Here is a 21,714-nt window from a genome sequence, read left to right on the forward strand (position 1 = left end):
TAAGTCCTTTGTTGTTTAATTTAATATTAGAACCCCTTGCTATTGCTCTTCATGAGACTAAAAATATCCATGGGATCTTTGTGAATGAGACCATGCATAACGTCTCTCTTTATGCTGATGATTTATTGGTTTACATATCTATCCCTGACGAATCCATTCCTGCCTTGCGAAAATTATTTAATGAATTTGGAGGTTTTTCAGGATATAATATAAATTTTAGTAAAAGTGAATTGTTTCCTTTAAATGATTCTGTCTCTATATATGATAATACTCCTTTTAAAGTTTCAGACTCTTTTAGATATTTAGGTATTATAATTACTAAAAAAAATAAGGATCTTTAGAAAGCTAATTTTGTTCCCTTAGTAGACTCTATGAAGTATTTATTTAGTAGATGGAGTCCACTTACATTTTCACTTATTGGTCATATTCATATAGTTAAAATGATGGTTTTACTGAAATTTTTATATTTATTTCAGAATATTCCTGTTTTTTTGACTAGGAAGTTTTTTGATCGGATTGATTCTGTTATTTTATCTTTTATTTGGAATAATAAAAGACCAAGAATTAGTAAATGTCATTTACAAAAATTGAAAAAGGATGGAGGTCTTGCTTTGCCTAATTTTAGAATGTATTATTGGGCTGTTAATCTGCGATATATGTCTTTTTGGTTATACTGGGTTGATAAGAGTGATCGGCCAACTTGGGTAGACCTGGAACTGAAAGTTGTAAAACAGTTTTATTTAACTTCGTTATTGGGAGCTCCTTTACTTATGCAATTAGGTAAAGTTGTTAATTTAAACCTATATCCTGTGATTAAGAAGAAGCGCAGTCGACGTTTCAGGCCGAGACCCTTCGTCAGGATAGTCCTGACGAAGGGTCTCGGCCTGAAACGTCGACTGCGCCTCTTCCTATAGATGCTGCTTGGCCTGCTGCGTTCACCAGCAACTTTGATGTATGTTGCTTGAATTTCCAGCATCTGCAGAATTCCTGTTGTTTCCTGTGATTAAGTATTCTTTACAAATTTGGCTCCAGTTCCACAATTTTTTTAATCATAAAAAATTTAAACTTTGTAGTTTAATTTACCGAAATTACTTTTTTAAGCCTTCTTTAAGTGATCCAATTTTTTTACTTTGGAAAAATAAAGGTATTACTTCTTTTTTGGATTTATTTAAAGAAGATAGATTGACGTCCTTTGAACAATTAATTGATAAATATTCTCTTTCATACTCACACTTTCTGCAATACCTTCAAGTTAGATATTTTTTACAAAAATATTTAAGTAATTTCCCTTGCATATTGGAGGCTGACCTGTTAGATACTATTATGAGTATGAATCCTTTGATTAAGGGTTCTATTGGAAGAATTTATAGTTTATTATTACAATGGGATAAGCGACCTTTATCTAAGATTAAACAGGATTAGGAAAAGGAACTTAATTTGACTTTTATGACAGAGGATTGGATGCGGATATTGACGTTGGTTAACTCTTCTTCAATTTGTGCTAGCCATTCATTGATTCAATTTAAAATTGTAAATCGTTATCATTAGACAAAGGAGAGACTTTCTAAAATCTTTCCTAATGTTGATAGTCATTGTGATAGATGTAAAACTGAGATAGCTACGCTGACACATATGTTTTGGTCTTGTTCTATACTGGAAAAGTTCTGGAAGTCGGTTTTCTCAACAATTTCTAAAGCACTTAAAATTAATTTACAACCTAATAAATTAACTGTGCTTTTTGGAACAGTTTCTCAAAATATTCATGGTATTTCTGTGTCTGACCAACATGTTACTGCATTTGTTACATTGATAGTTAGGAGGGCCATTTTGTTGAAGTGGAAGGATACATCAGCTCCCACTTTGTCACAATGGTTCTCTCAAGTGATGCTATGTCTTAGTTTGGAGAAAATTAGAAGTCGAACCTTTGAACCTTCATTTGATTTTGAGAAAAGATGGGGCTCATTTGCTCGTTATTATCATTTGAGTTAATTGATACAATTTTTCCTCGATCTAATTGTAAATTTTTTTAGTATATTTTCTTTTCTTGCTGGCAGTTTGATGTTTATTTTTAGAAGCTCTTTGTATGACGCATGGCTCCAGGGTTGTACACCTAATGGGTTCTCTTTTTTTTCTCACTTTTCTTCTCAGTAGGTTTTCTTTTGTTATCACAAAATTTTGTTTTCAATCTTTAAGATAATGTTTTGTTTGAGGCATTGTAAGTGTTGTTACTTCGATGTACTCATGTTATTTTTCCTATATATATAATAAAAAGATTTGAAAAAAAAAAGAATCTGAAATCTCAAGTTTAAATGGATTTTCTAATGAACAATATTACATACCTCGGGTCCAATTTTCAGATAACTACTCACTTCATTGCAATACACCAGGGATAATCAAACTGAGGTACCATTTAAGGCTTCCAATGACCTCCTCATCTCCTCCCTCACAATAAAACAAAAAGAAATTACACAAGTCACTTGGGCATTGCTTTACGTAGTCCACCAGCCATCCTATTATGCTGTATTACGCATGCTGGACTGAGAAAGAGCTGATGTCAGCCTTTCATGGATCACCACAAGGAAGCACTGCTTCAGCTTCACTTCAAGAGCTAAGAAATAGTAACATCTCTAATAAAAGATACACACGGTGACCACTTTATTAGGTACAAGAGTGGAACCCGGTATGGTCTTATACACTTCAAGGTTCGATTTGTGCATTCAGAGAAGCTCTTCTGCACACCACTGTAATAACACGTGGTTGAAAAGTTACTGTCACCTTCCTGTCAGTTTGAACCAGTGTGACCATTCTCCTCTGAACTCTCTCATTAACAACCTTTTTCACCCACAGAACTGCCGCTCACTGGATCTTTTTTGTTTTCTGCACCATTCTCTGTAAACTCTACAAACTTCTGTGCATGAAAATCCCAGAAGATCAGCAGTTTCTGAGATACTCAAACCAATCCGTCTGGCACCAACAGTCATTCCATGATCAAAGTCATATTTGTAGCCCATCCTGACGTCTGGTCTGAGCAACAACTTTTGACCATGTCTGCATGCTTTTATGCATTGAGTTGCAGTCACATGATTGGCTGATTAAATATTTGCATTAACAAGTAGGTGCACAGGTGTGCTTAATAAAGTAGCTACCGAGTATATAAGCAACATACATCAAAGTTGCTGGTGAACGCAGCAGGCCAAGCAGCATCTATAGGAAGAGGCGCAGTCGACGTTTCAGGCCGAGACCCTTCGTCAGGACGGAGTACCGAGTATATATCCCATTTACTCACATGACCAAATTAACAGGGTGAATAAAATTAATTTATTTAACCTAGTCCTGAGAGTTCACTTGGAATGGATATGAATAAAATGCAAGAGAGGAATGGATTGGCATCCAAGTTAACTAAAATTATACTGCCATCGAGTGAATATAGACACTGAAGAGTCCATGCTATAGATAATCCGTCTTCCTGGTTGAAAGTAGAAAACATGTAGTGAGGGAATCCCACCTGGACAACAATGAAATGAAAAGCAAGTCTTAAAAAATAAAACTGGACAAAACTGCAACCAAACCAAGAACTACACTCCTTTTCAGTCGATACGATGTGTTATTGAACAAGTAATTGAGCAATTCAAATTTATGCAGCCTTCCAACCAAACAACTTAATTAATTGCACAATAACAAATCAAACAGAAACTATTTTAATCTTGTCATTCAGGTGTTAAATAATTTAAGTTAATCTGAAAAACAAAAAATATTAATTAATAGAAGTGCTGTACACTCAAAAACATATTTTTGAAATTTGGGATCATCATTACACTTAGATAATGATAAGTTTACCTCACAAACAATTCAAATAGTTTTCTGATGGTCTGCTATAAAAAAACAATCAATTCAGAATTGCAGACATATTTAGCCATACAAGTGTGATAGCAATAATTTTTCATAATGACCTTTGCACTAATTTTTACAAAACAGAAGTTGGAAAACACATTTGCAATTAGTCACCATTAAACTGAGAATAACTCTTGGCACTCTCATAGATTAAACCCTTCCAAATCCATGAGTCAGCTAACTAGTGTAATTCTATCTGAAATGATAAAAATCATAGAAGAATTACAGAAAATAGCACTTTACCAATCATATTTGAAATAAATTAAGAATTTGTTGTCCAGCTGTGTGGAAGGTTATCACATTATTTTTCTCCAAACTGTCCATATTTGACAGTGCTGAGGTAATACATAGACACTTGCAGTGAATAGTAACACAGATTGTGACATTCTGATAAATACAAAACTTTATGCTTCAAGAAATTATGATACAAATTTACCCTGCTCTCATATACTCATCTCAATCTTGGTTGCTTCCAGGAATTCTGAACAAGTGACATGATTAAAATCTAATACAACCAAAACTCTCTTATGAGCGGCAAATGCAATCTACTGTCAGCCAAGCAGAAATGAAGAAAACTCAAACAGCTTCCCTGGAGGTACATCACTGTGATATGCTTCATGCCACTATGTCTAAGGTGAACTATAAGAGTCAATCATCGTTAAGAATACCCAAGGTGACAGCTCCAGTTTTCAATTTCTGAGCACTGTTTGATCGAAAGTAAAATCTTAAAGGTCACTGCAACTTGCTAAGGACACGATAAACAGAGAAAACAGTGAATGAACTGTCATTTTTACAGACTTATTACTCTACTTCTTTTTCCCTCTTCTACAAACTTTAAAACTGATATTTTGGAAAAATTGCAATGCATTGAGTTGACAATTGCCATTCCTCAACCAACACTGAAAGATATAATTTCATCTATAATTTTTAAAAATCAAACTGTTATGCGAGATACTCATAAAAATAACAAGTATTGCTTCTAGAGACCCCCAAATGAAGAACCCTCAGGGAATTTCATGTTCTTAGCAAAATGAATTTCACACCAAATTTCCAAAAGTAGAAAATTTCATGAGAAAATACAGGCCTTAACTGGCTGAATTACAATTTGATTCTTCTATTATCTCTAAATATTCAAAGACATACCTTCATTACAAAAGCAAAAACAAATCTATTAGGTTTTGAAACTAACTAGGGCACTCATCTCCTAACTTCTAGACCTGGGACTCAACATCTCTTTTCACAACTAGATCCTTGACTTTCTGACCAACATACCACAATCTTTAAGGATAGGCAGCAAAACCCCTGACACAACTATGCTCAACACTGATGCCCCACAAGCTGCATCCTCAGCCCTCTATTCTGTTCTATATATTGTACACTCATAGCTGCTAGTCAGACTCTGCTCTAATTTTACAAATTTGCAGATGATAGCACCATAGTGAACTGTATTTCAAATAATGATAAGTCGAAGTATAAGAATATAGAGATCATAGCAACATGGTGTCATGACAATAACCTTTCTCCCAATGTCAGCAAAACAAAATAGCTGGTCATTGATTTCAAGAAGAGGGGCAGTGCACCCATTCCCCCTCCCATCAGGCAGAAGTTATAAAAGCCTAAAAGCATGTACCGCCAGGCTCAAGGTCAGCTTCTATCCTGCTGTTAAAAGACTATTGAATGGTTCCCCAGAATAAGATGGGCTCTTGACCTCACAATCTATCTTAATATCTACCTGCACTGTATTTTCTCTAACTGAAACACTTTATTCTGCATTCTGTTACTGTCTTGCCTGTACGACTTCACTGCACTGCTTTAATCAGTATGAATGGTAGGCAAGACACACTTTTCACTGTACTTTAATACATATGACAATAAACCAATTTACCAAAATCTGTATATTAATAGAATATATAAATTTCACATAATCTTAAATAAATGTATATCTCACAGCCAACAGATCAGAACTTCTGCCTATATGCAATTAAACATGGGAAGACACTCGAAGATCACCATCCTCAAAAACAGCACGTAACTGACAATAAGTGCAAGAGATAAAATTTAAATATTTGCACCCATCTTCAGTCAGAAGTGCTGTGGATTACTGATTGTTGCACTTTCTGAGATTTCAGTAAACCAAGCTTCAGCCAATTTGATTCTCCTTAAGTTATATCACCACACTGTGACATTTAAAAGCATTATCATCACCGAGAACCTGACCATTAACATCCTTCAGAGGAGGGTCAACATTGATTTAGAAATATAACTAGAACAAAGATATTCACACAATGGCTACAAGAGCAGGTCAAATTCAGTATATCCTGTGGTGAATAACCTATCTTCTAATTCACAAATCCTTTTCAACACCCACAGGGCGTAAGTGTAATTAAGTATATGCATTACCTTCACCACATAAAGGGTACAGTACCACTTAATCAAAGATGGAAAATAAATACTAATTTCACCAGAGCATCAATGTCCTATAAATAAAGGAACAGAAAGTTTGTGCTTGTTCCTTCCGTTCACTATAAAAGAAGATGGAAATAATCTCAGAGTTCTATAAGCCATGTTTCACACCTGTGGCTCAAACCTCCAACAAGAAATTATGTAACACCAAAATTAGTTTGGATCAATCAATATAAAATCTTAAATAGATAGCACTATGTGGAAGAGGATAATAATTTAATTATAATAATGACTGCATTGTATGGAAAAAAATGACCCCTGCAGCATACTAATCATCCTTCTGAATTTTCATTTGGAAAAAAAAGTGAACTGTGACAATATACAAACTACAGAATAAGAAGCAAAACTCCACAATTACATTCCAAAATGGAAAAACACACTAGATACAGATAGGAAATTCAGACGTCATTATTATAACTCAACATGTACAGTAAATGGATATTGAGTGGTGGGACCAGTTAGGGAGTATTCTAGAGTTATGCGAGTATAGCAGATAGTAATTCAGTTCTAATGAATCAGTCTTCAGTTCTATTTGTCTATTGAAGTTAGAAGCACAGGCTGGCCCACATAAATATCGAGCCCCACACTGGGCCAGCAGATCTTTCCACCGAAAGTGTCTCCATAAGATGCCTGCTGCACATTATTTTGTCGAATAAAAAAGCTGCTTTGTATCTACCAGTAATATTCTCCGGCAATTTCATTCATGTAACAATACAAATCAGAGAAGCATGCAACAATAAATGTCCTAATTTATTTTTTTTAATTACAGGCAAAGAGAACAAAGGGGTGCATAATGCTAAAAAGAGAACTGCTGAAGAAGCTAAAACCAGATGTATCAGTATCATCAGCTCCTGGGCCCTCAGAGGCTCCATCTTCCTCTCACCCCTACCCTCCTCCTCCCCTCTCCACTGACACCCCTGGCCTCCCTCGCCCTCCCCCCCTCTGATCCAGGTTCTCATCCCTGCTGGATCTTTACCATCCCCTCTGACCTTCAACTGTCTGAGGCAGAGCGCTCTGTCCTCAGTAAGGGCTTCACCTTTGTCCCCTTCGCCCACACCTCAGTAAGTTCTGTGTTCGCCATGACGCGGAACTCTTCTTCCACCGGCTCCATCTCCGAGCCTACTTCTTCGGCAAGGACTCTCCCACCACCACCACCGATGACCCCTTCTCCCGTCTTCAACCCTCCTCCTCTTCATGGACACCCCGCTCTGGTCTTCTGCCTGCTCTTTATTGCTAACTGCCAACGGGACATCAACCGTCTCGACTTCACCGCACTCCTTCCGAACACACTGCTCTCCACTCCTTCCACTCTAATCCTAACCTTACTATAAAACCCGCTGATAAGGGGGGTGCTGTTGTAGTCTGGCGTACTGACCACTACCTTGGCGAGACACAGCAACAACTCGTGGATACCTCCTCTTATTTACCCCTCAATCATGACCCCACTAAGGAGCACCAGGCCATTGTCTCCCACACCATCACCGACTTTATCCGCTCAGGGGATCTCCCATCCACTGCTACAAACCTTATAGTTCCTACACCCAGCACTTCCCGTTTCTACCTCCTACCCAAGATCCATAAACCTGCCTGTCCTGGCCGAACTATTGTCTCTGCTTGCTCCTCCCCCACCGAACTCATTTCTGCATACCTCGACACGGTTTTATCTCCCCTTGTTCAATCCCCTCCTACCTATGTTCGTGACACTTCTCACGCTCTGAAACTTTTCGATGATTTTAAGTTCCCTGGCCCCCACCGCTTTATTTTCACCATGGATGTCCAGTCTCGGTATACTTCCATCCCTCATCAGAAAGGTCTCAAAGCTCTCTGCTTCTTTTTGGATTCCAGACCTAACCAGCTCCCCTCCACCACCACTCTGCTCCGTCTAACGGAATTGGTCCTTACTCTTAATAATTTCTCCTTCGGCTCCTCCCACTTCCTCCAAACTAAAGGTGTAGCTATGGGCACCCATATGGGTCCTGCCTATGCCTGCCTTTTTGTTGGCTTTGTGGAACATTCTATGTTCCAAACCTATTCTGGTAGCTGTCCACCACTTTTCCTTCGCTACATCGACGACTGTATTGGCACTGTTACCTGCACGCATGCTGAGCTCGTTAACTTCATTAACTTTGCCTCCAACTTTCACCCTGCCCTCAAGTTTACCTGGTCCATTTCCGACACCTCCCTCCCCTTTCTAGATCTTTCTGTCACTATCTCTGGAGACAGCTTATCTACTGATGTCTACTATAAGCCTACTGACTCTCACAGCTATCTGGACTATTCCTCTTCTCACCTTGTCTCTTGCAAAAATGCCATCCCCTTCTCGCAATTCCTCCATCTCCGCCGCATCTGCTCTCAGGATGAGGCTTTTCATTCTAGGACGAGGGAGATGTCTTCCTTTTTTAAAGAAAGGGGCTTCCCTTCCTCCACCATCAACTCTGCTCTCAAACGCATCTCCCCCATTTCACGCACATCTGCTCTCACTCCATCCCCCTGCCACCCCACTAGGAATAAGGTTCCCCTTGTCCTCACCTACCATCCCACCAGCCTCCAGGTCCAACATATAATTCTCCGTAACTTCCTCCACCTCCAACGGGAACCCGTCACTAAGCACATCTTTCCCTACCCCCCTCTCTGGTTTCCGCAGGGATCGATCCCTACGCAACTCCCTTGTCCATTCGTCCCCCCCATCCCTCCCCACCAGTCTTCCTCCTGGCACTTATCCTTGTAAGCGGAACAAGTGCTACACATGCCCTTACACTTCCTCCCTCACCACCATTCAGGGCCCCAAACAGTCCTTCCAGGTGAAGCGACACTTCACCTGTGAGTCAGCTGGGGTGATACACTGCACTCGATGCTTCCAATGTGGTCTTCTATATATTGGTGAGACCCAACACAGACTAGGAGATCATTTTGCTGAACACCTATGCTCTGTCCACCAGAGAAAGCAGGATCTCCCAGTGGCCACACGTTTTAATTCTACGTCCCATTCCCATTCTGATATGTCTATCCATGGCCTCCTCTACTGTCAAGATGAAACCACACTCAGGTTGGAGGAACAACACCTTATATACCGTCTGGGTAGCCTCCAACCTGATGGCATGAACATTGACTTCTCAAACTTCCACTAATGCCCCACCTCCCCCTCGTACCCCATCTGTTTTTTTATTTATATACACACATTCTTTTTCTCTCTCTCCTTTTTCTCCCTCTGTCCCTCTCATGATACCCCTTGCCCATCCTCTGGGCTTTTTTCCCCCGTCCCCCTTTTCTTTCTCCCTAGGCCTCCTGTCCCATGATCCTCTCATATCCCTTTTGCCAATTAACTGTCCAGCTCTTGGCTTCATCCCTCCCCCTCCTGTCTTCTCTTATCATTTCGGATCCTCCCTTCCCCCTCCCACTTTCAAATCTCTTACTAGCTCTTCTTTCAGTTAGTCCTGATGAAGGGTCTCGGCCCAAAACACCGACTGTACCTCTTCCAATAGATGCTGCCTGGCCTGCTGCATTCACCAGCAACTTTTATGTGTGTTGCTTGAAATTCCAGCATCTGCAGATTTCCTCATGTTTGCGTGTAGCAGTATTACAGTGGAGTAAAGCGAATTACAGAGGCATGAGAGAGGAGTTGGTCAGAGTTGATTGGAAAAGAACGCTGGCAGGGATTATGACAGAGCAGCAATGATTGGGATTTCTGCAAGCAACCAGGAAGATACAGGATATATACAACTCAAAAGGATGAAGTATTCTAAAGGAAAGTGACACAACCATGGCTAACAAGAGAAGTCAATGCCAACATAAAAGCCAAAGAGGGGTCATATAATAGAGCAAATATTAGTGGGTAGAGGATTAGGAAGCTTTTAAAAATCAACAGAAAACAACTAAAAAAGTCATTAAAAAGGTAAAGATGGAATACGAAAGTAAGCTAGTCAATAATATTAAAAAGGATACCAAAAGTTTCTTTAGACATATAAAGTGTAAAAGAGAGGTGAGAGTGGACATTGGACTGCTGGAAAACGATGCTAGAGAGGTAGTAATGGAGGTAAGGGAAATAGTGGATGAACTGAATAAGCACTTTGCATCAGTCTTCACTGTAGAAGACACTAGCAGTATGGTGGAAGCTCCAGATGTCAGGTGGCATGAAGTGTGTGAAGTTATCATAATTAGAGAGAAGGTTCTCGGGAAACTGAAAGGTCTGAAGGTGGATGTCACCTGGACCAGATGGTACACACCCCAGAGTTCTGAAAGAGGTGGCTGAAGAGATTGTGGAGGAATTAGTAATGATCTTTCAAAAATCACTAGATTCTGGAATGGTCTGTAATGGTTCCGGAAGACAGCAAAATTGCAAATGTCACTTCACTCTTCAAGAAGGGAAAGAGGCAGAAGAAAAGGAAACTACAGGCCAGTTAGTCTGATTTCAGTGGTTGAGAAGATGTTGTAGTCGATTATTAAGGATGAGGTCTCAGGGTATTTGGAAGTACTTTATAAAATAGGCTATAATCAGTTTGGTTCCCTGAAGGGAAAATCTTGCTTGACAAATCTAATAATAATCGTCGTCATGGCTATCCCTCGAGGTCGAGGATGATGGTCTTCGTTCTGTTGATCTACTTATGGGCTCTCAAGTGGCTTATGAGTCCGATCTTGTCTTTGAAAGTTCTTCCGCATTCAGGACAGGTAGTTCCAGATGGCAGATCAGGCTTTGGTTGTTGCTGCCTTTCTTTCCATTTTCTTCTCATTTCTTCTAATTCTGCACATCTGTTGGCTTCGGAAGTTGCTGTTCCTTCTCGGATGATGGCTTGACAGAGTTTCCTTTCCTTGGCATTGGTTTCCCAATTGTTGATGTTGATGTTACATTTCTTCATGTTGGCTCTTAAGACGTCTTTGAACCTTTTCTGTTGTCCGCCTCTTTTACGTTTGCCTTCTTTAAGCTGGGAGTAGAAGATTTGTTTCGGCATACGTTCGTCTTTCACCCGAACAACATGACCGCTCCATCTTAGTTGGTTCTTGATGACGTAGGCTTCAATGCTTGTTGTTTTTGCTTCATTTAGCACACTGACTTTGGTTCTTCTATCTTCCCAACTGATATTTAAGATGTTTCGAAGATAGCGTTGATGGAACTTTTCAAGTGCCTTCAGATGTTGTCAGTATGTTGTCCAGGTTTCTGATGCATACAGGAGCGTAACATTTGGGTGTCTGTTCGGATGTCACGGTCATGAAAGACTCTTGTTTGGAGATGTCCAAAAGCTGTTCCAGCACATTTAAGACAATGTTGGATCTCGTCATTAAGGTCGACACTGGAAGAGAGGTGACTTCCAAGATACGGAAAGTGGTCCACGTTTTCCAGGGTTGTTTCGCCAAGTTGAATTGATGGTTCTATCCGATTTGTCTCAATTGGTGACGGTTGATAGATGATCTGAGTCTTCTTGGAATTGATGGTAAGTCCAAGTTTCGTGTATGCACGGTTGAAGGCAGTCAGAATCTGTTGTAGGCAGTTTTCTGAAAGAGCTGCAACACTGTTGCCATCTGCATATTGGAACTCGATGAGGGAACTCATGGATATCTTTGTTTTGGACTTGAGACCTTGGACTTGTGTTTCAATAATAATAATAAGTACTTTGTTGATCCCAAGTGGAAATTATTTAAATCTGTTGGAATTCTTTGAAGAAATAACAAACAGGATAGATAAAGGAGAATTGATTGGTATTGTGTACCTGGATTTTCAGAAGGCCTTTGACTGGGTGCCACACATGAGGCTGCTTAACAAGCTACCAGCCCATGGTATTACATCAGATAAAGCAGTGGCTGATTAGCAGGAGCCAAAGAGTGGAAACAAAGGGAGCCTTCTCTGGCTGGCTGCTGGTGACTAGTGGCGTTCCACAAGGGTCTGTGTTGGGATTGATACTTTTTACAATATATGTCAATGATTTGGATAATGGGATTGATGGCTTTGCTGCAAAGTTTGCAGACGATATGAAAATAGGTGGAGGGGCAGATAGTTTTGAGGAAGTAGAGAGGCTACAGAAGGACTTAAGACAGATTAGGAGAATGGCCAAAGAAATGGCAGATGGAATACGGTGTCAGGAAGTGTATGGTGTTGCATTTTGGTAGAATAAATGAAAGGGTTGACTATTTTGTAAATGGAGAGAAAATACAAAAAACGGAGGTGCAAAGAGACTTGGGTCCTTGTGCAGGATTCCTTAAAGGTTAATGTGCAGGTTGAGTCTGTGGTGAGGAAGGCAAATGCTAAGTTAGCATTCATTTCACGAGGACTAGGATATAAAAGCAAGGATGTAATATTGAGACTTTATAAAGCACTGGTGAGGCCTCACTTGGAATATTGTGAGCAGTTTTCAGCCCTTTATATGATGAAACTGGAGAGGGTTCAAAGGAGGTTCACAGAAATGATTCCAGGATTGAATGGCTTGTCATAGGAAGAGCGTTTGATGCCTCTGAGCCTGTATTCACCGGAATTCAGAAGAATGAGGGCTGTTTTCATTGAAACTCATCGAATGGTGAAAGGCCTTGATGGAGTGGATGTGAAGAGGATGTTTCTTATGATGGGAGAGTCTAAGACCTGAGGACATAGCCTCAGAATAGAGGGGCGTCATTTTAGAACGGAGATGTGGAGGAACTTCTTTAGCCAGAGAGTGAGAATCTCTGGAATTCTTTGCCTCAGGAAGCTGTGGAGGAATAGGTTGATAGATTCTTGATTGGTCAGGGCACGAAGTGATACATGGAGAAGGCAAGAGATTGGGGCTGAGAGAAAAATTTGATCAGCCATAATGAAATGGAAGAACAGACTTGATGGGCCAAATGACCTAATTCTGCTCCTATATCTGATGGTCTTATGGAAATACCTGCTTGTGGCTCACATATAATGGATCCATTATATAAAATTATATAATTGAAATAACATTTCAATAGAGCATGTAGATATGTATCATGACTTCATGAAAGAAAACAATCACGTTAGTTTTTACATATTTTTGAAAATTATAAACCTCTGACAATCTGATGGTTTTGCAAACATTATGTTCTAATTGAAGCAACACACACAAAATGCTGGAGGAACTCAGCAGATCAGGCAGCACCTATGAAAATACATAAACAGTCAATGTTTTGCACCAAGACCCTTCCTCAGGACTGGGAAGGTGATGCCAGAGTAAAAAGGTGGGAAGGGGGAGGGGAAGGAAGATAGCTAGAAGGTGATCTGTGAAGCCAGGTGAGTGGGAAAGGTAAAGGGTTGGAGAGGGAGGAATGTGATAGGAGAGGAGAGTGGACTACAGGAGAAAGGAAGGAGGAGGGGACCCAAGGGGAGGTGATAGGCAAGTGAGAAGAGGTAAGAGGCCAGAGTGTGGAATAGAAAAAAAAAGGGGAGGGAATTTTTTTTTAAACCAGAGGAGAAATTGATATTCAGGCCATCAGGTTGGAGGCTACCCAGACTGAATATAAGGTGCACCAAGTGGAAAGGGGGAGGTAAAGAGATGTTTGGTGGTAAGATCCCTTTGGAGATGGTGAAAGTTGTGGAAGATGTGTTGGATATGGAGGCTCATGGCCTGGTAGATAAGGATGAGAGGAACTCTATCAATGTTAGGTGGCAGAAAGATGGGATGAGCACAGCGGATGAATGTAGTAATTCAAATAGAAACTATTCCATTCATCATAAAATATTAAAAATATACTAAATTATAACAGAGATTGTAATATTCATTGTAATTGCAACTTTAATGTAATTGTCTTTAATGTATGCAAGTTGCTAATTAATTTACAGTGGCTTTAAGTGAAGATTGCAATTGATGTGCTTTTAGAAACTTGATTTTCTTTAAACCTCAACTTAATATTATTTCTACATAATAGTATTTTGGAGACAAATATCCAGTTGCGTAAACTTCACAATAACAAAGCTGCTAACATATTGCATGCAACTCTGTTAAAACCCACACACATTTTCTATGGGTTTTGATGTGAGTGGAAAGGTTTGAGCTGCCTTTCTTGGCTTTTTTCTTAGTTTAGATTACTTGCCTGAAGGTCTTTGACATTTGGAAAAGGAATTCCTATTGTAACTACCGCACGAGCATTATCATCAGTGAAATCAAGCCCTTCGCTGACTTTTCCCCTGCAAACAGCTACCAAGAGTGCTCCACCTAAGAACAAAAACAAAAAAAACAACACATTTGCCAAAAAGAAGATTAAAAAGGTAAACATAAATCAACTCACAAAAGATTACCTGATGTGTACATCTAACCATTTTGACCTGGGACTAAAAGGTTCCGCAAACTTCAGCCTTTTAGGGCTTAAACATGCAATTTAGTTTGCACTGGTTTTAGTCAATAGGAAACATTCCACAAAATGTACAGCTTGAAATATGTTTTTGTTGAAGTGTTTTCTTAACAGCCACTTACTTCTCTCACATTGGCCTACATGTAGAGTCAACTCTAAACGTGTAAACTAGCCCAAAAAATTGTTATAATTAGGATTTTTTTTCAAGCTACGTGACTCAAAACAATTTTACTACAATAGCAGGCTATGAAACCAGACAGCTGCAGCACTAATGACCTATACCTCTGGCCAAGTTGTTCCAGTACAGTAACCGTGTTGGAACCTAAAATGGAAAACTGCACAAGACAAATCCAATCTAGCTAATTCTTACTCAGACTCTGCTCTCAAATATCAGCTCTGTGATGGACAGCATTATCAAGAATGCTAACATAGACCATTTACTCACCAATAACTTGCTTACTGATGCCCATTTTGGGTTTCACCAAGATCACAACTTCAGCATCTGTCTAAATGTGAACAAAGGGACTAAATTTCAGAGCTAAGATGAGAGGGACTGCCCTAAACGTCAAGAAACTATTTGACCAAATACAGCATTAATTTAAACTGAAGTTCATGAGCAAAATTAAAACATTCCAATTCATGGAACCATACTTTGCACAAAGGAAAATGTTTGCAACAGCTGGCTAAGTCCAGGATAAAACTACAGATATTCCTCCAGGGCAGTGTCCTAGGCCCAACCATCTTCAGCTGATTCATGAATGGTTTTCCTTCCATTTTAAGGTGAAGACAGTTAAGACTGACTGCATAATGTTCATTTCTTTCACAATTCAACAGAAAATTAGGAGTCCCTGCCAATATCCAGCAAGACCAAACTACCATTCAGATCAGGCTTGGACTGATATGTTACAAGTAACATGGCATTCTCCTTCAAGAGTCTAACCACCTAAGTATATTGACATCACCATTTCCAAGCCTCCTTCAACCATTAATATTCTGTAGATTACCACTGAACAAATGTTTAAGTGGACCAGCCACATAGATACTATGGCTTCAACAGGTCAGAGGCAGAGTATCCTGCTGCAAATGACTTCACTTCTTGACAATCCGAAATCAAAACCTTGCCATCATGTACAGGGCACAAAATGGGAGTTTGAAGGATAAGAACAATTCTAAATGCACACAAGAAGTTTTATACTTGTTCCATCACCCTATTGATTTATTTCCTCCCCTACTGGTGCACAATACCTGCAGTGTGTGTACCATCTACAAAAGACACTGCCATTGGACAACGCCAACAGCATCTACCAAATGAACAACCTCTACAACCAAGAAGGGCAAGGTGCATGGAAATGTCAACATCTACACTTGCCTTCCATATCATACATCATCCTGACTTGGAAAAATACCACTAGTTTTTCTGGGACTGTGCTGCAACTTCCCCTCCAAAAACACCCTTCACAAGAAGGGCTGCAGCAGCACAAGAAGGGAGCTTATCACCATATTCTCAAGTGCAATTATGTTTGAGTAATAATTGTTGGCCTTGCTAGTGAAGCCCAGGTTTCAGATCAAATTAATAATAATAATAATTCATGTGATTCCCCTGATTTAATAAGTTTTGAGTTGAGCTTCATCGTCCCTCACACAATTTCAAAACTGAACTGTTCCTCCAATCATAATGCATTAATTCAACAAATAACTTATCTGTAATGGGATAAGTGTTACGATGTTAATTCACCTGCCCACACCATGATGAAATATTAAACAAAACAGAAACGGGCCCTTCAGCCGACTGTTCCATGCCGATAAATACTTAATAAATAAATACTTCAGATACATTTTTTTAGATTAGATTTAGATTAGCTTTATTTGTCATTAAGTACATTGAAACATCAAAATATACAGTGAACTGTGTCATTTGCGTCAACAACCAACACAGTCTGAGAATGTGCTGGGGACAGCCTGAAAGTGTCACCATGCCTCTGGAGCCAATGGAGCATGTCCACAATTTAAAAAGCTATACATCTTTAGAATACTTAATTAATGAATGAGCTCTTTTTTTTCCAATTTTCTTGCCTCCTTATCAGGAACCAACTCACAAAGCATTATGATGTGGAACAGTTCCATTGTAATAGTCCATTCATTATCTTCTAAGTATCACAAAATGGAAGTTGAAAGGGCAACACACTTAAAAGTTGCTGATGAACGTAGCAGGCCAGGCAGCATCTCTAGGAAGAGGTACAGTCGACGTTTCAGGCCGAGACCCTTCGTCAGGACTAACCGAAAGAAGAGCTAGTAAGAGATTTGAAAGTGGGAGGGGGAGGGGGAGATCCGAAATGTTAGGAGAAGACAGGAGGGGGAGGGATGGAGCTAGGAGCTGGACAGTTGATTGGGAAAAGGGATATGAGAGGATCATGGGACAGGAGGCCTAGGGAGAAAGAAAGGGAGAGGGGGGAACCCAGAGGACTGGCAAGGGGTACAGTAAGAGGGACAGAGGGAGAAAAAGGAGAGAGAGAAAAAGAGTGTGTGTATATAAATAAATAAATAACGGATGGGGTACAAGGGGGAGGTGGGGCATTAGCGGAAGTTTGAGAAGTCAATGTTCATGCCATCAGGTTGGAGGCTACCCAGACGGAATATAAGGTGTTGTTCCTCCAACCTGAGTGTGGCTTCATCTTGACAGTAGAGGAGGCCGTGGATAGACATATCAGAATGGGAATGGGACGTGGAATTAAAATGTGTGGCCACCGGGAGATCCTGCTTTCTCTGGCAGACAAAGCGTAGGTGTTCAGCGAAACGGTCTCCCAGTCTGTGTCAGGTCTCGCCAATATATAGAAGGTTATGGGGATAAGGCAGGAACTGGATACTGATTGTGGATGATCAGCCATGATCACAGTGAATGGCGGTGCTGGCTCGAAGGGCCGAATGGCCTACTCCTGCACCTATTGTCTATTGTCTATAAGGCCGCATCGGGAGCACCGGACGCAGTATTTCATCCCAGCTGACTCACAGGTGAAGTGTCGCCTCACCTGAAAGGACTGTCTGGGGCCCTGAATAGTAGTGAGGGAGGAAGTGTAAGGGCATGCGTAGCACTTGTTCCACTTACAAGGATAAGTGCCAGGAGGGAGATCGGTGGGGAGGGATGGGGGAAGATGAATGGACAAGGGAGTCGCGTAGGGAGCGATCCCTGTGGAAAGCAGGGGGGGGGAGGGGGGGGGAAAGATGTGCTTAGTGGTGGGATCCCGTTGGAGGTGGCAGAAGTTACGGAGAATTATATGTTGGACCCAGAGGGTGGTGGTGTGGTAGGTGAAGACAAGGGGAACCCTATTCCTAGTGGGTTGGCGGGAGGATGGAGTGAGAGCAGATGTACGTGAAATGGGGGAGATGCGTTTAAGAGCAGAGTTGATAGTGGAGGAAGGGAAGCCCCTTTCTTTAAAAAAAGGACACCTCCTTCGTCCTGGAATGAAAAGCCTCATCCTGAGAGCAGATGCGGCGGAGACGGAGGAATTGCGAGAAGGGGGTGGCATTTTTGCAAGAGACAGGGTGAGAAGAGGAATAGTCCAGATAGCTGTGAGAGTCAGTAGGCTTATAGTAGACATCAGGAGATAAGCTGTCTCCAGAGATAGATGACAGAAAGATCTAGAAAGGGGAGGGAGGTGTAGGAAATGGACCAGGTAAACTTGAGGGCAGGGTGAAAGTTGGAGGCAAAGTTAATGAAGTCAACGAGCTCAGCATGCGTGCAGGAAGCAGCGCTAATGCAGTTGTCGACGTAGCGAAGGAAAAGTGGGGGACAGATACCAGAATAGGTTTGGAACATAGATTGTTCCACAAAGTCAACAAAAAGGCAGGCATAGCTGGGACCCATATCGGTGCCCATGGTTACACCTTTAGTTTGGAGGAAGTGGGAGCAAGCCAAAGGAGAAATTATTAAGAGTAAGGACTAATTCCGCTAGACAGAGCTATCCTTTGTTAACATTGTTCAGTACAATTATGCTGATTAAGCTATCAAAAATGCATTTTAAATATTCATCAAATCAAATTATATTGCTACAGTGCTGCTTAGCAACTAAGTACAGTAATATCAGTAAAACAACCACCTTGTGTTTAACAGGTCCTCAACATGGCAAAATGAAATTACTTATGGGATACCCGTGCTCTTAGTTACTGGAAGTAAATATTATAATGCTGGCTGCAACTTCATACAAAAAATAACAGGATTGAATCAGTAGCCTGTTTAACATTCGCCTAATTTTACTTTCTACTATGAAGAACAAAAGGCTATTCCAAATCTGAGAGTTTCCCTCCAGGCTGGTAAGGTTAACTGAGTCTCCTTTTATAGAAACCCCATTTCCAGAAAAGTTGGGATATTTTCAACTTAATTGTATTTTGTAAACATACACAAATTTAGAATTTGATGGCTGCAACACACTCAACAAAAGTTGGGACAGAGGCATGTTTACCATTGTGTTACATCACCCTTCCTTTCAATAACACTTTTTAATTGTTTTGGAACTGAGGATACTAATTGTAGTAGATTTGCAATTGGAAATTTTGTCCATTCTTGCTTGATATAAGACTTCAGCTGCTCAACAGTCCGTGGTCTCCGTTGTCTGATTCTCCTCTTCATGATGCACCATACATTTTCAATAGGAGATAGATCTGGACTGGCAGCAGGCCAGTCAAGTACACACACTCTGTGTCTACAAAGCCACGCTGTTGTAGCCCGTGCAGAATGTGGTCTGGCACTGTCCTGCTGAAATAAGCATGGACGTCCCGGGAAGAGACGTCGCCTTGATAGCAACATATGTCTCTCTAAAATCCTAATATACGCCTCAGAGTCAATGGTTCCTTCACATACATGCAACTAACCCATGCCATGGACACTGATGCACCCCCATACCATCACAGATGCTGGCTTTTGCACCTTTCGCTGATAACAATCTGGATGGTCGTTTTCATCTTTGGCACAGAGAACTCGACGCCCGTTTTTTCCAAAAACTAGCCGAAATGTGGACTCATCTGACCACAGCACACGTTTCCAGTCTTTCGGTCCATCTGAGATTAACTCAGGCCCAGAGAACTTAGTGGCGTTTCTGCGTAGAGTTGATGTATGGCTTCCTCCTTGCGTAATACAGTTTCAAGTTGCATTTCTGGATGCAGCGATGGACTGTGTTGAGTGCCAATGGTTTTCCGAAGTACTCCCGAGCCCAGGCGGCTATAATTGTCACAGTAACATGACGGTTTCTTAGGCAGTGCTGCCTGAGGGCTCGAAGATCACGCGCATTGAACAGTGGTTTCCGACCTTGCCGTTTACTCACTGAGATGTCTTTGAATTCTCTGAATCTTTTCACAATATTATGTACCGTAGATGTTGGAAGACCTAAATTCTCTGCAATCTTGCATTGAGAAATGTTTCTTTTGAACTGACTAACAATTTTCTCACGAATTTTGGCACAAAGGGGTGAGCCACGACCCATCCTTGCTTGCAAAGACTGAGCCTTTGATGGACGCTACTTTTATACCCAGTCATGATACCTCATCTGCTGCCAATTAGCCTGCTTAATGTGGAGTCTTCCAAACTGGTGTAACTTGAATATTCTGTGCACTTTTCAATCTTACTTTAACTCTGTCCCAACTTTTGTTGAGTGTGTTACAGCCATCAAATTCTAAATTTGTGTATATTTACAAAATACAATTAAGTTGGTCAGTAAAACTATTGAAAATCTTTTCTTTGTACTTTTGTCAGTTAAATAAAGGTTCACGTGAGTTAACATATCACAGATTTTTGTTTTTATTGCATTTTGGAAAATATCTCATCGTTTTCTGGAAATGGGGTTTGTAATTAAACTGTTTTTATTGTGCCTTTTTAAAAGATTACAGTGTCTTCTCTGAAAAATAAGTATAGGCAGTAACTTAAAAATGGTAGCAGGTTACTCATCGTTTCACTGGACAAGATCAAAACTAAATAATCAGGAAATAATGTATATCAATTTCAGGAGAATGTATATTTTAGAGATCCAATGGTAAGCCCTGATCTTAACCCTAGCCTAATCACAGAACAGTTTACAATGACCAATTAACCTACTAATCGTACATCTTTGGAATGTGGGAGGAAACTACAGCACCCAGAGGAAATTTATGTATCCCATAGGCAGGACATACAAACTCATTATAAAGTATGCTGGGATTGAACCCCGAACTCTGATACCCAGGACTGTAATAGTGTCACACTAACTGCTATGCTCTATTCAATATATTTGTCATGATTATTTTGGACTGAATAACTGAAAAACTTAACAGGTTAACTTGCAGGTTGAGTAGGTAATAAGGGAGGCAAATGTAATCTTCACATTCATTCTGAGAGAACTGGAATACAAAGGCACAGATGTAATGTTTTTTAAGGCACTGGTCAAACCATATTTGGTGTATTGACAGTGGTTTCAGGCTCCATATCTAAGAAAGAATGTACTGGCAATGCAGAAGATCCAGAGAAGGTTTAAGAGAATGATCCCAGGAATGAAAAGGTTTATGTACGAGGAGCATTTCACAGCTCTAGGTCTATACTCACAGGAGTTTAGAAGAATAGTGGGTGGCGGGGGGGGGGGGTGGAATTTCATTGAAACCTATGAAATATTGAAAGGCCTTGATAGAGTGGAAGTGAAGGATAGTGAAGGATGTTTCCAATATTGGAAGAGTCAAAGACCAGAGGGCACAGTCTCAGTAGAAGATATCTCTTTAGGAGAGATGACGACTACTTTCTTTAGCCAGAGAATGGTGAATCTGTGGAATTCACTGCCACAGACCACTGTGGAGGCTAAGTTATTGGGTATATTTAAAGTAGACGTTGATTCGTAAGGATGCGAAAGGTTATGGGGAGAAGGCAGGAGCATGGAAAGGAAAATAAATCAGCTATGATCAAATTGTATAGCAGACTCGATGGGCTGAGCAACCAATTCTACTCCCATTTTGTATACCTTAGAATGAAATTATGATACTGACAGAAAGCAATATATTATCAGATGTTGATTGCAAACCAATGATATAAAAGAGAGACAAAATTATAGCATTAAAGTGTGCAACCTCTGCACAAAG

The 21,714-nt window shown here is 40.3% G+C and overlaps 1 protein-coding gene across 1 annotated transcript in view; it reads right to left on the minus strand.

Moving 5' to 3' along the window:
* brip1 (BRCA1 interacting helicase 1) overlaps positions 1-21,714 on the minus strand; it is a 312,184-nt gene that overhangs the window by 89,302 nt on the left and 201,168 nt on the right. Inside the window, exon 16 of the mRNA XM_063031229.1 lies at positions 14,368-14,489. Coding sequence (XP_062887299.1) covers positions 14,368-14,489 — 122 coding nt within the window. The remainder of the gene's footprint in view (positions 1-14,367; positions 14,490-21,714) is intronic.

The sequence above is a fragment of the Mobula hypostoma genome, chromosome 23 (assembly GCF_963921235.1).
Source record: "Mobula hypostoma chromosome 23, sMobHyp1.1, whole genome shotgun sequence".
NCBI classification, from domain to species: Eukaryota; Metazoa; Chordata; class Chondrichthyes; order Myliobatiformes; family Myliobatidae; genus Mobula; species Mobula hypostoma.